The sequence below is a fragment of the Garra rufa genome, chromosome 19 (genome assembly GCF_049309525.1).
Source record: "Garra rufa chromosome 19, GarRuf1.0, whole genome shotgun sequence".
Taxonomy (NCBI): Eukaryota; Metazoa; Chordata; class Actinopteri; order Cypriniformes; family Cyprinidae; genus Garra; species Garra rufa.
Genome location: NC_133379.1, coordinates 39,182,828 through 39,199,757, shown reverse-complemented (window position 1 = coordinate 39,199,757; position 16,930 = coordinate 39,182,828). Strand labels below are relative to the sequence as shown.

At 29.5% G+C, this 16,930-nt stretch overlaps 1 protein-coding gene across 1 annotated transcript in view; it reads left to right on the top strand.

Moving 5' to 3' along the window:
- shc3 (SHC (Src homology 2 domain containing) transforming protein 3) overlaps window positions 1–8,855 on the top strand; it is a 33,359-nt gene extending 24,504 nt beyond the window's left edge. Inside the window, exons 9-12 of the mRNA XM_073824706.1 lie at window positions 984–1,038; window positions 1,150–1,344; window positions 5,271–5,581; window positions 7,748–8,855. Of these exons, the coding sequence (XP_073680807.1) occupies window positions 984–1,038; window positions 1,150–1,344; window positions 5,271–5,581; window positions 7,748–7,876 (690 nt within the window). The 3' untranslated portion in view covers window positions 7,877–8,855. The remainder of the gene's footprint in view (window positions 1–983; window positions 1,039–1,149; window positions 1,345–5,270; window positions 5,582–7,747) is intronic.
- The last annotated feature ends 8,075 nt before the right edge of the window (window positions 8,856–16,930 follow it).

Genomic DNA, 16,930 nt, shown 5'->3' with positions numbered 1-16,930 from the left:
TGAACAATGCAAAATACAGAACAATTACAATGTTCTCACTCCAACGAATTATAAATAAATTAATGTAATAAATAATTACTCTAAATAATATTTTATAATAATTATTCTAAATAATATTTCCAATTTTCCCACTCCAAAATATAATTTAATAATAAATACAATTAAAAAATTACTAAAAAAAAATAAAGAAAAATTATAGAACATTTCTCACTTGAATAAATAAATATAGAAATAAATAAACTTTGTTATAATATTAAAAAGAACAATACTAAATACAGAAAAATGATCCCACTCCAGTGTATGTAATAATTAAATTAAAACAATAAATAAATATATACAACTATAACACAAAAAAGAACAATTCCAACTTTCCCATCCCAACATATATAATTAAATGTAAAATAAACAAATGTATTTTTTAATAATATTGAAAAGAACAATACAAAATACAGAACAAATCCCACTCCTGTGTATGTTATAATTTAATTAAAATAATAAATAAATATATAGATTTATTTATTTATAATGTTGACATGAACAACACACAAAAAACAGTTTCAACATACCATATATAATTAAATTTAAAATAAATAAATACATAAGTTTTTGTTATACTATTGAAAAGAACAATGCAAAATACAGAACTATTTCAACTTTCCTACCCCACCATATATAACTAAATTAAAATAATAAATAAAAAAGTAATGTAAGAAATATTATTTAACATAATGCCTTTCTAAAGTTTTTTTTTTAACTCACATTCCACATGATCTAATGCTCAACAGCTTGTATAAATGTTGACATTATTAGTGTGGTTTTATTTTTAGCTATAATAAACTATAGCATTGCATGATTCACTTAGATGACTTCCTGTAGTTTCCTGTCTGTCAGTGTATGTGGACTCCATCAGGTCATTAATGAGGAGGTGTTTCATTTCATTTTGTTGTTGATGACTCACATGCTGTTTACTGCTGTCCACACAGACCGCTGGAGTCGACCAGACATACTACCAGGGCCGACCCATGTTCATCCAACAAGGTACAGTTCCCTTAAATTATCTCTGTTTTGACATTTAGATGGATTTAAAGTGACAGATCACCCAAAAAAATTCAAAATATTTACATCTTTATGTCTGTGCCTTTCATTTAGGGTCCTGTGACATATACAGTCTCCCTGAGCTCAAAGGTCAAGCCCCTAAAGCCGGAGAAGTGCCCACGTATGTGAACACGCAGCACATTGACACGCAGGTGTTGGCCGCCCTCCAGGGGGAGACAGAGACGCCGTCCGATTCGGGTACGAGCGGGACAGCTAAAGACAGCCCGAGGAAGGACCTCTTTGACATGAGTAAGTGTTTACAGTCAATTCATTCCTAACACTGCTGTAGGACTATGTAATGTACATGTTTTACAGCGCCATCAATAGGTGGCACATAAAAATGCAGCTCATGACACAAAATGGTTTCAGTCTGTAAGCTCAAATTTTTTTTTTTTACATTGCTGAAGACGTAAAAAGAGGAACAGACAAACCGAATCAATTGAGTGAGTCATTAACACTTGAATCGCTCCAATTTATTCAAACTCGTGATTTCGATCATTCAGTCTAGTGATTCACTAGCAATAACCAGATTAAAATTAAAAGAGCCATGCATTTTCAAAATTCAACATTGCTTGTTATGATTTTAAAAAGTACTTAGTGATGGGTGAAATAAAGCTGCGTAGAATCGCGCCAATAGGATCGGAAATCATTTGATTCAGATTTGCGTATCGCGAATTAGACTTCAGAGCGTGAATCTCAAATCATTTGATTTAGATTGAAACTTTAAAGCAGGTTCGCAAATCTTTGATTCAGATCAGAACTTCAGAGTGGGTTCGCGAATCATCTTAGACTGGAACTTCGCATATCGCGAATCATTTGATTTAGATCAAAACTATCGGAGTGGGTTCGCAAATCATAATTCAGATCGGGACTTCAGAGCGTGAATCCCGAATCATTTGATTTAGATCAGAACTTCATAGCGGGCTTGTTAATCATTTGATTCAGATCAGGACTTCGGAACAGGTTTGTGAATCATCTCAGACTGGAACTTTGTGTATCACAAATCATTTGATTTAGATCAAAACGATCAGAGTGGGTTCATAAATCATAATTCAGATTGGGACTTTTGAGCATGAATCGCAAATCTTTGATTTAGATCAAAACTTTAGAGTGGGTTCGCAAATCTTTGATTTAGATCAAAACTTCGCAGTGGGTTCGCAAATCTTTTGATTCAGATTGGGACTTTGGAGCATGAATCAAGAAATCATTTGATTTAGATCAGGACTTCGTAGCGGGTTCGCAAATCATCTTAGACTGGAACTTCTCATATTGTGAATTATTTGATTGAGATTGAAACGATCTGAGTGGGTTCGCGAATCATAATTCAGATTGGGACTTTTGAGCGCGAATCACGAATCATTTGATTTAGATTGAAACTTCGGAGCAAATTCTCAACTCTTTGATTCAGATCAGAGCTTCGGAGTGGGTTCGGAGTGGCGAATCATCTTAGACTGGAACTTTGTATATTGCAAATCATTTGATTTAGATCAAAACTATCGGAGTGGGTTTGGGAATCATAATTCAGATTGGGACTTTTGAGCATGAATCACGAATCATTTGATTTAGATTGAAACTTCGGAGCAAATTCTCAACTCTTTGATTCAGATCAGAACTTCGGAGTGGGTTCGGAGTGGCGAATCATCTTAGACTGGAACTTTGTATATTGCAAATCATTTGATTTAGATCAAAACTATCGGAGTGGGTTTGGGAATCATAATTCAGATTGGGACTTTTGAGCATGAATCACGAATCATTTGATTTAGATTGAAATTTCGGGGTGGGTTCGTGAATCATTATTCAGACCGGGACTTTGTAGCGTAGATCATTTGATTTAGGTTAGGACTTCGGAACGGGTTTGTAAATCATCTTAGACTGGACCTTTGCATATTGCGAATCATTTGATTTAGATTGAAACGATTGGAGGGGGTTCACAAATCATAATTCAGATTGGGACTTTGGAGCATGAATCAAGAATCATTTGATTTAGATAGAAAATTTGGAGTGGGTTCGCGAATCATTATTCAGATTGAGACTTTGGAGCGCAGATCATTTGATTCAGATCAGGACTTCGGAACAGGTTCGTGAATCATCTCAGACTGGAACTTTGTATATTGCAAATCATTTGATTTAGATCAGAACGATCGGAGCGGGTTTGGGAATCATAATTCAGATTGGGACTTTTGAGCGCGAATCACGAATCATTTGATTTAGATTGAAACTTCGGAGCAAATTCTCAACTCTTTGATTCAGATCAGAACTTCGGAGTGGGTTCGGAGTGGCGAATCATCTTAGACTGGAACTTTGTGTATTGCAAATCATTTGATTTAGATCAGAACGATCAGAGTGGGTTTGGGAATCATAATTCAGATTGGGACTTTTGAGCATGAAGCACGAATCATTTGATTTAGATTGAAACTTGGGGGTGGGTTCGTGAATCATTATTCAGATCGGGACTTTGTAGTGTAGATCATTTGATTTAGGTTAGGACTTCGGAACGGGTTTGTAAATCATCTTAGACTGGACCTTTGCGTATTGCGAATCATTTGATTTAGATTGAAGCGATTGGAGGGGGTTCACAAATCATAATTCAGATTGGGACTTTTGAGCTTGAATCAAGAATCATTTGATTTAGATTGAAAATTTGGAGTGGGTTCGCAAATCATTATTCAGATTGAGACTTTGGAGCGCAGATCATTTGATTCAGATCAGGACTTCGGAACAGGTTTGTGAATCATCTCAGACTGGAACTTTGTATATTGCAAATCATTTGATTTAGATCAGAACGATTGGAGCGGGTTTGGGAATCATAATTCAGATTGGGACTTTTTTGAGCATGAATCACGAATCATTTGATGTAGATTGAAACTTCGGAGTGGGTTCGCTAATCATTATTCAGATCGGGACTTTGGAGTGTGGATCATTTGATTTAGATCAGGACTTTGGATTGGGTTTGTGATTGTGAATCATCCTAGACTGGACCTTTGCGTATTGCGAATCATCTGATTTAGATTGAAACAATTGGAGTGGGTTTGTGAATCATAATTCAGATCAGGACTTTGGAGCATGAATCGAGAATCATTTGATTTAGATTGAAACTTTGGAGTGGGTTCGCGAATCATGAGTCACATTGGGACTTAGAAGCGCAGATCATTTGATTCAGATCAGGACTTCGGAACAGGTTCGTGAATCATCTTAGACTGGAACATTGCGTATCACAAATCATTTGATTTAGATGGAATCGATTGGAGTGGGTTCGCAAATCATAATTCAGATCGGGACTTCTGAGTTTAGTGTTAAATGTGCTTTATTTCTCTTTCTGTTTTTGTTCCTAAAGTTGTCATCTTTGCATATTTTTGCTGTTTTGTTATATTAGTAAATTTAATTAGCCTATTTATCTTAAATTCCTAAATTCTTAGGATTTGAAAGATAGTTTGAAGTCATTGAAAAAAAAAATTGTGCTTGAAAAGTCTTTGAAAGTCCTGTAGTTTTATTTGCACAGGATATGTATGAATCCTGTATAACATGTCTTCAAAATTGTTTTAATAATAATAGTATATATATTAAATTAAATAGTATAATAAAAGTAATAAATATAGTATTTTTACACTATAAACTATAAAAATAGCCAGGGAAGCTGGCTGGCATTGAAACACCAACTGACTATATGTGACCCTGGACCACAAAACGTCTTAAGTCGCTGGGGTATATTTGTAGCAATACCCAAAAATACATTGTATGGGTCAAAATTATTGATTTTTCTTTTATACCAAAAATCATTAGGAAATTAAGTAAAGATCATGTTTCATGAAGATTTTGGTAAAATTCCTACTGTAAACATATCAAAATGTAATTTTGGATTAGTAATATGCATTGGTAAGAACTTAATTTGGACAACTTTAAAGGTGATTTTCTCAGTATTTAGATTTTTTTGCACCCTCATATTCCTGATTTTCAAATAGATGTATCTCGGCCAAATATTGTCCTATCCTAACAAACCATATGTCAATAGAAAGCTTATTTATTGAGCTGCCATATGATATATACATCTCAGTTTTGTAAAATTTAACCTTATGACTGGTTTTGTGGTCCAGGGTCACATATGTAGAGTTGGGGCGACATTTTGAAAGAAAATAAAAAATCAGCTTGTGAAATGTTTTGCTTTCTTGTGTCATCAGAGCCGTTTGAGGACGCCATCATGACCCAGAATCCAGCTCCAGCCCCTTCAGCTTCTGAACTGCATAAAGCGGCGTCCGTGGATAACTCCAGTCCTCTGCTGATGCGCGCGGCCGCATTGAGAGCTCAGGAGGAGCTGGAGGACCAGACGTGGTACCACGGAGAGATGAGCCGCCGACAGGCAGAGAAACTGCTGCTCCACGACGGAGACTTCCTGGTGCGGAAGAGCACCACAAACCCAGGCTCATACGTGCTGACGGGGATGCACAACGGCCTGGCCAAACACCTGCTGCTGGTCGATCCGGAGGGAACGGTGAGAGCGACCTTCACCCATACACACCAAACTCAGTTTTTACATCACTTTGACTAATTTGAGAGTGTCATTTTATCCATGAGATTGGGCTGGAAAATTGTTACATATAGTATTTCTTAAAAATAAAAGGCCTACTCCAAGCACTGATAAATATAGTCTAATCACATACAGTGAAAAATAAGAAACTTGGAATTGCTTGGAAATTGAAAAAAAATTGCAGAGGAATGGCACATTCAATTAAACATGACATTTTTACGTAGAAAGACAGAAATTGTATTTTTTTTTTGTAAAACAGTAATATTTGTTTTTTTTATCTTTAGTTCAAAAACAGGTTTTTACAGTGTATTGAAGTAAATATATTCAAACTAGAGAAAATGCTTCTATTTTAGGTTCTTTTGTAGTTTAATCTATCTTTGAAGTTGAAAGTAAAACAGTTGGAGTGAGAAACTTGATGATCGTGTTCTCCAGTGTGATTTGAGATGTTGCAAAGAGCATCTTGAGCTTCAATGGAGAAGAAAAACTGACAAAGTTACATGATCTGAGTCTGTACAAAGAATCACATGATCATTGACAGTCATTTGTTTGTGATTATGGAGATACTGCAGAATATAAAGTAGATCTTTTTTTTTTTTTTTTATAGCAACTTTATTTAAAACATTTCCAAATCCTAAAACTATTTAGTTCCAAGTTTGAATGAATAAAATATAATGTTTCTATTGTGGATTTTGAACTTCATTGTGGTAACTACAAGTTTGGCGTCAGTAAGAATTGTTATTGTTTTTGAAAGAAGTCTTTTCTGCTCATCGGGGATGCATTTATTTGATCAAAAATACAGTGAAATTGGGAAATATTATTACAATGTAAAATAACTGTTTTCTATGTGAATATATTGTAAAATATAATTTATTCCTGTGAGTCAAAGCTGAATTTTCAGCATCATTACTCCAGTCTCCACATGAACATGAACAGAAAATATTAACTAAATTAAAAATGACTAAAATTAACTAATATTATAATGAAAATAGTATGTAAAAAACAATCAAATTCAAACTATTAACACAAATTATAATAATATAATACATAGGTAGTTAGGTACAAAAATAGCACTGATGCTTAGCTGTGAAAACTGTGATATATTTTATTTTTCAGGATGCTTTGATGAATAGAAAGTTTAAAAGAACAGCATTTGTTTGAAATATGAATCTTTTGTAACATTTTAAATGTCTTGACTGTCACTTTTGATCAGTTTTATGTGTCCTTGCTAAATAAAAGTATCAATTTATTTTTTTTAAATCTTACTGGCCCCAAATTAAGAAACAGCAGTATATATACATTGCCACTCAAAAGTTTGGGATCATTAAGACTTGTATTGTTTCTCAGTATCTTATGCTCATCAAGGCTGCATTTTTTGATCAAAAATGCACAAAAAATTTAATATTGCAAAATATTATTACAATATAAAATAATGTTTTTTATTTTAATATACTTTAAAATATAATTTATTTCTGTGATGCAAAGCTAAAGTTTCATCAGCTGTTACTCCAGTCTTAAGTGTCCCATGATCCTTCAGAAATCATTCTAATATGCTGATTTATTATTAGAATTATCAGTGTTGGAAACAGTTGTGCTGCCAAATAATTTCAGGATTCTTTGATGAATAACAAGCATAACGGCATTTATTCAAAATATAAATCTTTTCTCACAATGTAAATCTTTGCTATCCCTTTTTATGAGTTAACACATCCTTGGTGAATAAATTTCTGTTGAACAGTAGTGTATATTGTTAGAAAACTTCTTTATTTGAAATAAATGCTGTTTTTTTAACCTTTTATTGATCAAAGAATCCTGAAAAAAAGTATCACAGGTTTAAAAAGAAATGTTCTCAGCATTGATAATAAATCAGCATAGTAGAATGATTTCTGGATCATGTGACACTGAAGACTTGAAGTAATGATGCAGAAAATTGAGCTTTTTATCACAGGAATAAATTACATTTTAAAATTTATTCACATAGAAAACAGTTAGTTTAAATTGAAATAATATTTTACAATATTACTTTTTTTTCTGTATTTTTGATCAAATAAATGCGGCCTTGATGAGCATAAGAAATGTCTTTAAAAAACACTCAAAATCTAAAATTTTAAATAAAATTTCTGTCTCCTTAAGGTCCGGACGAAAGATCACATATTCGAGAGCATAAGCCACCTGATCGGCCATCATCGCGACAACAACCTGCCGATCGTGTCGGCGGGAAGCGAACTGTGTTTGAAGCAGCCGGTGGACAGAAAACAGTGACGACACCCGAAATGACGCGGGAGGATCACGGCGCCGCTCTTTTACGAAAACAAACACGCTCAGATGACTGAATCTTCGTCGGAGAACTCGTGACGGTTGTCCAACTGCATTTGGACGATTTTAGTCTGGACGATGCGAAAAGCGCTCTCACCGAAAGCCGATTTCTAGAACTGACAGTTATTTTATTGCGCTGGTTGAGAATCTCTATTTTTGAAGACGACGGCGGCGGATTTGGGACAGCGGGAGTTTGGACGAAACTCTGTCTCCAAGCGGGATGCGGCGAAAACTAGATAAAGAGTATTTTAGAATAAAAAAAAGTTTTAGTTTTGTCTATCAAGCACAACCGGATTTTCATGTTTGTCGGCAAGAGATAGAAGGAAAAACTAATATTTGAGAAAACGTAAGCGAAAAACGAAAAAAAAGCAAAGCTGTTTATATCGACCTATTTTAGGAGTTCGTCCTTTACTGCAGCTAGTGTGCGAGATCATTTGGTAGCTTCTATCGAATCACTGCTTCTTTTCAGAGGGAAGATGACGTGAATGTGTTCGCTTTAACAGAAATCACACTCCGACATGCTGCACGAACACACGCGCAAACACACACACACACACACGGCTTTAAAGTACCTTCATTTTTCTATGACGTTGAAACCTGTGGCACTCGCATGACTTAAAACCTTAATTGTACTTGTGGTCATTGTTGGTAGCATCCAGAGCCCCGGCGGAGGTGCTTTTGTGTGCTCACAATGTAAGATATTTATGCTTTTCCCAGTATTCATTGAGTTTAGCTCCTTCTTTAAACGTGTCAGAGGTGTGTAGTCGCTCGGCTCGGGCCTTTACTTTATACCTTGGATGTTTCTATCGGTTCTGACTTTCATGGTTTGACTGTGGGCTTCACAAACACACACATACACACACACACTGGTATTATTATAATTCTTCTTCTGATGATTATTTTAAATTAAACGGTTCTAAATGAATAGCACAATCAACGCTTTTCTGTGTGAGAGACGGTCTGGTGTGTTTTTGCACATTGTCTAATTACTGGACAAACTGGAATATTACTGCATTTTTCACCATTTTAGCCACGCTTTGAAACGTTAGTCATATTTATTATAGCGTAAACATGCTTCTGTTGCATTTTGTGTTTTTCTTTGAATACACATTTCAGATCAATGAAATTGGCATCTGATGCAATTAATGTTTAGAAAATAGCACCAAGATATAAACATAGAAAGTTATCGTGCATGAGGGTGAATCTCATAGAAAATGTCAAGAAATTGAATTTTTGTCAAACTCAGTAAAGCTTAATTGGTATAAAAATAATGCAAAAACATATTAATGGTCCTTCAAACAGGCTTTTCTTTTTTTGGGATTTATTTTTTCTGAAGTTATCATGCATAAAGAAATTGATCCCAAAAATAAACAGAAAATTATATTTTTGTCAAAAAAACACTGATAATATTAATAATTCTGAATATATGATTCGTCCTACAAAGTCCCTAGTTGTTTTTTTTTTTTACTTTCTTCCCTTTTTTTTGCATCTGGTAAAATTACTGTTTGGGGAAATAGCACCAAAATATAAATGTATAAAGTTACCATACATAAAGGTGAATGTCATGAAATTGATCCCAGAATCAACAGAAAATTATATTTTTCTCATTAAGACACTGAAGCTTAATTGTCATGAATAAATGTAACAAAATATTATTCTTCCTACAAACAGGTTTCATTTTTTTATGCTTTTTTTTTTTGCATCTGATAAAATTACTGTTTGGAAAATAGCACCAAGATAAAAACATATAAAGTTATCGTGCATGAGGGTGAATTTTATTTTAAAAAGTAATTGGCCACAAAATTTACTGAAAAGTACATTTTTGTCAAACTCTAAAAATAATATAACTAATGCATAAAATTATTGATGGTCCTTCAAATAGGCTGAATTTCTTTATGCTAAATTTAATATATATATATATATATATATATATATATATATATATATATATATATATATATATATATATATTTATTTATTTATTTATTTTTTCTGATTTTTTGCATCTGATAAAAATAGCACCAAGATATACATTTATAAAGTTACCATACATAAAGGTGAATGTCATAAAAATGTCATGAAATTGATCCCAAAATCAACAGAAAGTTATATTTTTCTCATTAAGACACTGAAGCTTAATTGTTATGAATAAATGTAACAAAATAGAAATGTTCCTACAAACGGGTTTTATTTTTTTTATGCTGAATATATATATATATATATATATATATATATATATATATATATATATATATATATATATACATACACACACACACTTTAATAGTCCTACAAACAGGTTTAATTTTATGCTGGATATAATTTATTTTCCTCCTTTTTTGCATCTGATAAAATTACTGTTTGTGGAAACAGCACTAACATATAAACTTATAATAAAGTTATCATGCATAGGGGTAAATTTCATAAAAATGTCAGAAAATATATTTTTCTTTTCATTGAAGGTACATTGATACATTGAAGTTTAATTGTCACAAAAATAATGCAATGAAATATTATTATTCCTACCAACAGGTTTAATTTTTTTTTATGATGAATACAATTTATTTTAATTTTTAATTAATTTATTTATTTATTGTGCATCCAAATTACTCTTTAGGAAATAGCACCAAGATATAAACGTACAACATGACATTGCATAAGGCTGAATCTTATAAAAAATGTCACAAAATGATATTTTTCTCATAAAGACATTGAAGCTTAATTGTCATGAAAATAATAATAAAAAATTGTCCTAGAAACAGGCTTCATTTTCTTCATGGTGAATATAATTTTTTATCTTTTTTCATTTTCATCCAGTAAAATTACTGTTTAGAAAATAGCACCAAGATATAAACTTACAAAGTAATCATGCATGAGGGTGAATCTCATAGAAATAATTTTTGTCAAATGCAGTGAATTGGCATTATGAATTGGTATGAACTTACAAAACTATCTCACAAAATGTCATAAAAATGTTTTTGTTTTTTTTGTAATAAAGACATTTAAGCTTAGATATCATAAAAATAGTCCTACAAGCAGGTTTAATTTTTTATGCTGGATATAATTTATTTTTATTTATTTATTTATTTATTTATTTATTTATTTTGCATCTGATAAAATAACTTGGGGAAATACCAGCAAGATATAATTGTAAAAAATGATCATGAATGAGGGTGAATCTCATAAAAATGTCAGAAAATTATATTTTCTCATAAAGACATTGAAGCTTAATTGTCATTTTAAAAAATGCAATGGAAAATATTAATGTTCCTGTAAACAAGTTTATTTTTTTTAATGCTGAATACATTTATTTTCTTATTTTTTATTTGTTTATTTTTCTATTTATTTATTTATTATGCATTTGATAAAATGACTGTTTAGAAAATAGCACCCAGATATAAACTTATGAAGTAATCATACATAAGGCTGAATATGTATAAATATTTTTTCATGCTGAATATAATTTATTTTCTTCCCTTTTTTATTTTATTCATTTATTTATTTATTGCATCTGATAAAATCTGTTTGGAAAATGTAACTTTTTCTCATAAAGACATTGAAGCTTAATTGACATGAAAATAATCCAGAATATTATTAATGGTCTTAATTAATTGGTAAATTCATGGTAAATAATTATTGGTCAAACAGGATTTATTTTCTTTATGCTAAATATATTTTTATATATTATATATTTTATTTTCTTCTTTTTTGGCTTTTTTATTTTCATTTTAAAAAATGATCTTATGAAGTTATCATGCATAAATAAAGATGCATCTCATAAAAATGTCAAGAAATTGACCACAAAATCAATAGAAAATAATATTTGTCAATAAAGCTTACTGTCGTGAAAATAATCTAGTGTTCCTACAAACAGTCTTCATTTTCTTCATGCTGAATATACTTTATTTTCTTCGATTTTTGGCAGTGAAATATGACCTTTCTTAGTGAGATTCACCCATAAATTGTGATTTGCATTAATATGAAATAGGTTTTGCTGTCTAGAATTCATATATGCTCAACTGTGGATCTTTTCTTTCTCTAAATTTTAATATAATTGTTTAATATATCTTTTGCATTATTGCATTTGAATATTGTCATTCGCACACAAACACTACACATGATATTTATATATTGTCAATTTTGTCATTAAACTCGGGAAATATTCATGTGGAGGCACAGGATTGATTAAATAATATATATTAAGTTTTAAATTATTTTAATTTTACATTTCAATTTAATTTATTAAATACTAAATAACATACAATACTTCATATTTTTAGTGCAAAATTTACAGCACAAGATCAAATCAGTACGTTTACATGTGCATAAACATAAAATGCATATTTTTGTTGATAAATCACCCTCTATTTTGCAAGTCAAAGTTGCATTATTCTCATTCCAAACTAAATTGCAGTTTGTGATGATTCAACATCAAAAGAAAAGAAACACTAGCTCTTCATGACACCGACCTTTCACAAATTTCTAGTCTGCGAAAACACTGAAGGATTGTAAATGTAAATGAAAATGGCCAGATTTCAGCATAATTTGACTTTTATCTGTTTATCTAATGTTAGGAAAAGATGTTTGATTAAATTACACTCATTAAACTGACTCCAACTAATCAGTGGTGGTTTAAAATATCTACCAATGGGATAAGAAAAACAAATGTAATTTAAAACAGTGTTATTTTAGTATAAAATAGAGTTTAAAGTTTTTGTTAATATTCTGAATCAGTTTTTATTTTTATATTTGCATTTTTTTTGTGGTTTTTGTCATTTTTAGTAGTTGTTTATTTGTTTTTTATTTTTTTAATTTCTGTTTTGCTTATTTCAGTACAAAATTAAATTAAAATGAGAAATGTTGCCATAACTAGTTGTTGTTGTTTTTTCAGGTAACGTTTATTTTATTTCAAATGACAAAAATGTTTTATTAATTGTTTTAATATTAGCTTTAATTAGTTAAAATAAAGTTTTATTTATATATTTTATTTTACCTAATGTTTCTTTTATTTAAAGTAACAATGTTTTATTAATTGATTAAATTATTATTAAATTATTTTAATTTTACATTTATTTTAATCATTTCAATTTAGTTTATTAAATACTAAATAACACATAAACAAGAAAATAATCTCAAACTTCATATTTTCACTGCTAAATTTACAGCACACAATAAAATCAGTACTTTTACATGTGCATAAATATAAAATGCATATTTTTGTTGATAAATATTATATCATCTTCTATTTTGCAAATCAAAGGCAAAACTAAATGACACCAACTTTTCACAAATTTCTAGTCAATGAAAACACTTAAGGATTTTTCCAGTAATGCTAATTTTTCCCAAATGTAAAAACTGCCAGATCTCAGCATAATTTCAATTTTATTTGTTTATCTAATGTTAGGAAAAGATGTTTGATTAAATTACACTCATTAAACTGACTCCAACTAATCAGTGGTGGTTTAAAATATCTACCAATGGGATAAGAAAAATAAATGTAATTTAAAACAGTGTTATTTTAGTATAAAATAGTTCGAGTTAAAAGTTTTTGTTAATATTCTGAATCGGTTTTTATTTTTATATTTGCTGTTTTCTTTTGGGGTTTTTGTCATTTTTAGTATTTGTAGTTTTTATTTTTCATTTCTGTTTTGCTTATTTTAGTACAAAATTAAATTCAAATGAGAAATGTTGCCATAACTAGTTGAAATAATTGTTTCAGGTAATGTTTATTTATTTCAAATGACATTTTTTTTAATTAATTGTTTTAATATTAGCTTTAATTAGTTAAAATAAAGTTTTATTTATATATTTTATTTTACCTAATGTTTCTTTTATTTAAAGTAACAATGTTTTATTAATTGATAATAAATTATTATTAAATTATTTTAATTTTACATTTATTTTAATCACTTCAATTCAGTTTATTAAATACTAAATAACACACAAACAAGAAAATAATCTCAAACTTCATATTTTCACTGCTAAATTTACAGCACAAGATCAAATCAAATAATAAAGAAAATGCATATTTTTGTTGATAAACATTATATCACCCTCTATTTTGCAAATCAAAGCCAAAACGAAATGATAACACTCTGCGAAAAAACTGAAGGATTTTTCCAGTAATGCTAATTTTTTGCAAAAGTAAACTGCATAATTTCACTTTTATTTCATTTTAATGTTAGGAAAAGATGTTTGATTAAATTACACTCATTAAACTGACTCCAATTAATCAGTGGTGGTTTAAAATATCTACCAATGGGATAAGAAAAATAAATGTAATTTAAAACAGTGTTATTTTAGTATAAAATAGAGTTTAAAGTTTTTGTTAATATTCTGAATCGGTTTTTATTTTTATATTTGCTGTTTTCTTTTGTGGTTTTTGTCATTTTTAGTATTTGTAGTTTTTATTTTTCATTTCTGTTTTGCTTATTTTAGTACAAAATTAAATTAAAATGAGAAATGTTGCCATAACTAGTTGAAATAATTGTTTCAGGTAATGTTTATTTATTTCAAATGACAATTTTTTTTTATTAATTGTTTTAATATTAGCTTTTATTAGTTAAAATAAAGTTTTATTTATATATTTTATTTTACCTAATGTTTCTTTTATTTAAAGTAACAATGTTTTATTAATTGATTAAATTATTATTAAATTATTTTAATTTTACATTTATTTTAATCACTTCAATTCAGTTTATTAAATACTAAATAACACACAAACAAGAAAATAATCTCAAACTTCATATTTTCACTGCTAAATTTACAGCACACAATAAAATCAGTACTTTTACATGTGCATAAATATAAAATGCATATTTTTGTTGATAAATATTATATCATCTTCTATTTTGCAAATCAAAGGCAAAACTAAATGACACCAACTTTTCACAAATTTCTAGTCAATGAAAACACTTAAGGATTTTTCCAGTAATGCTAATTTTTCCCAAATGTAAAAACTGCCAGATCTCAGCATAATTTCAATTTTATTTGTTTATCTAATGTTAGGAAAAGATGTTTGATTAAATTACACTCATTAAACTGACTCCAACTAATCAGTGGTGGTTTAAAATATCTACCAATGGGATAAGAAAAATAAATGTAATTCAAAACAGTGTTATTTTAGTATAAAATAGTTTGAGTTAAAAGTTTTTGTTAATATTCTGAATCGGTTTTTATTTTTATATTTGCTGTTTTCTTTTGTGGTTTTTGTCATTTTTAGTAGTTGTAGTTTTTATTTTTCATTTCTGTTTTGCTTATTTTAGTACAAAATTAAATTAAAATGAGAAATGTTGCCATAACTAGTTGTAATAATTGTTTCAGGTAATGTTTATTTATTTTAAATGGCAATTTTTTTTTATTAATTGTTTTAATATTAGTTAAAATAAAGTTTTATTTATATATTTTATTTTACCTAATGTTTCTTTTATTTAAAGTAACAATGTTTTATTAATTGATTAAATTATTATTAAATTATTTTAATTTTACATTTATTTTAATCACTTCAATTCAGTTCATTAAATACTAAATAACACACAAACAAGAAAATAATCTAAAACTTCATATTTTCACTGCTAAATTTACAGCACAAGATCAAATCAAATAATAAAGAAAATGCATATTTTTGTTGATAAACATTAGATCACCCTCTATTTTGCAAATCAAAGCCAAAACGTAATGATACCAACTTTTCACAAATTTCCACTCTGCGAAAAAACTGAAGGATTTTTCCAGTAATGCTAATTTTTCGCAAAAATAAACTGCATAATTTCACTTTTATTTCATTTTAATGTTAGGAAAAGATGTTTGATTAAATTACACTCATTAAACTGACTCCAATTAATCAGTGGTTTAACTGTGTTTGTAACGCTGCAAAAAAACAGCCCTAAATTTTAAGCAAACAAGTGTTGCTCTGCCATCCCGAGTTGTGTTAAGGAAAACGTGCCTTTTATTTGTACTATTGTGCTTTTCTCTCAAAAGAGCCATAGTCGAAGCACCTTCCACTGAGCGTTTGATCACAGGCCATAAAACAGGACAAAATTCAACCCAAGAAAGCCCAAACCGTCTTTACAGGTCCAATCTTTGCTTGTATGAATTATTCCTATTCTTTCTGATTGGTGGCAATAAAAGAATCATGTGTATTACTCTTGATTACGTTGGTTATTCGGCCAAATCTCAACACGTTCAGGTCATATTTCACCCTAAAATCAAAATTATTTTTATTTATTATTTATTATTATTATCATCTATTTTAGATTTGACATATTTAATTGTATTGATTTAATATATTTATTTTGCACTGCTCGTCTGTGTCCAGCAGGTGGCGCAAGTGCGCTATTAATATTTCCTTACACAGAACTTGGCTTAAATCATTACGCTTTTAATCTTACAATACATTTACAGCAGCGTACATGACTCCATACAGACTGATCCAGTTTGGTAAAACTTTGATAAGTTATTTCAACAAAAAATATATACAACGTATTATACAGAGTGAAGTGTAAAACATGCAAGTATAATATATATACTGTATATCAACACCTGGCATAAAAGGCTTTAGGTATACAGATACAGTACATCATTTAACGTAGCACTATATAAATACTGTCAATATTTATAGGATTGTCAAATTAGTTTTTATAGATCAGCTACACCCAATACAAAAAATGATTTTCTTACTCAGTATTTTTGTCTTTTTTTTAGTACAAATATCTAAACGTTCTTAAATCAAGACATATTTACTTGAGAAGGAAATTACTGAAGATATTAAGTCTTGCAAATGTACCAGATTCAAGTGAGTTTTTGCTTAAATTAAAGGGAAAAAATCATAAAAATAAAAAAGTCATAAAAATAAACTTAATTCAAGACACTAAGAGTTGTAATATTTTAAATTAGTTTTTATTTTTATATTAGCCGTTTTCATTAATAAAGTTTGTTTATATATATATATATAGTTTTCATTTTATATTACATTATTTTAATAGTTTAACTAAATTAAAA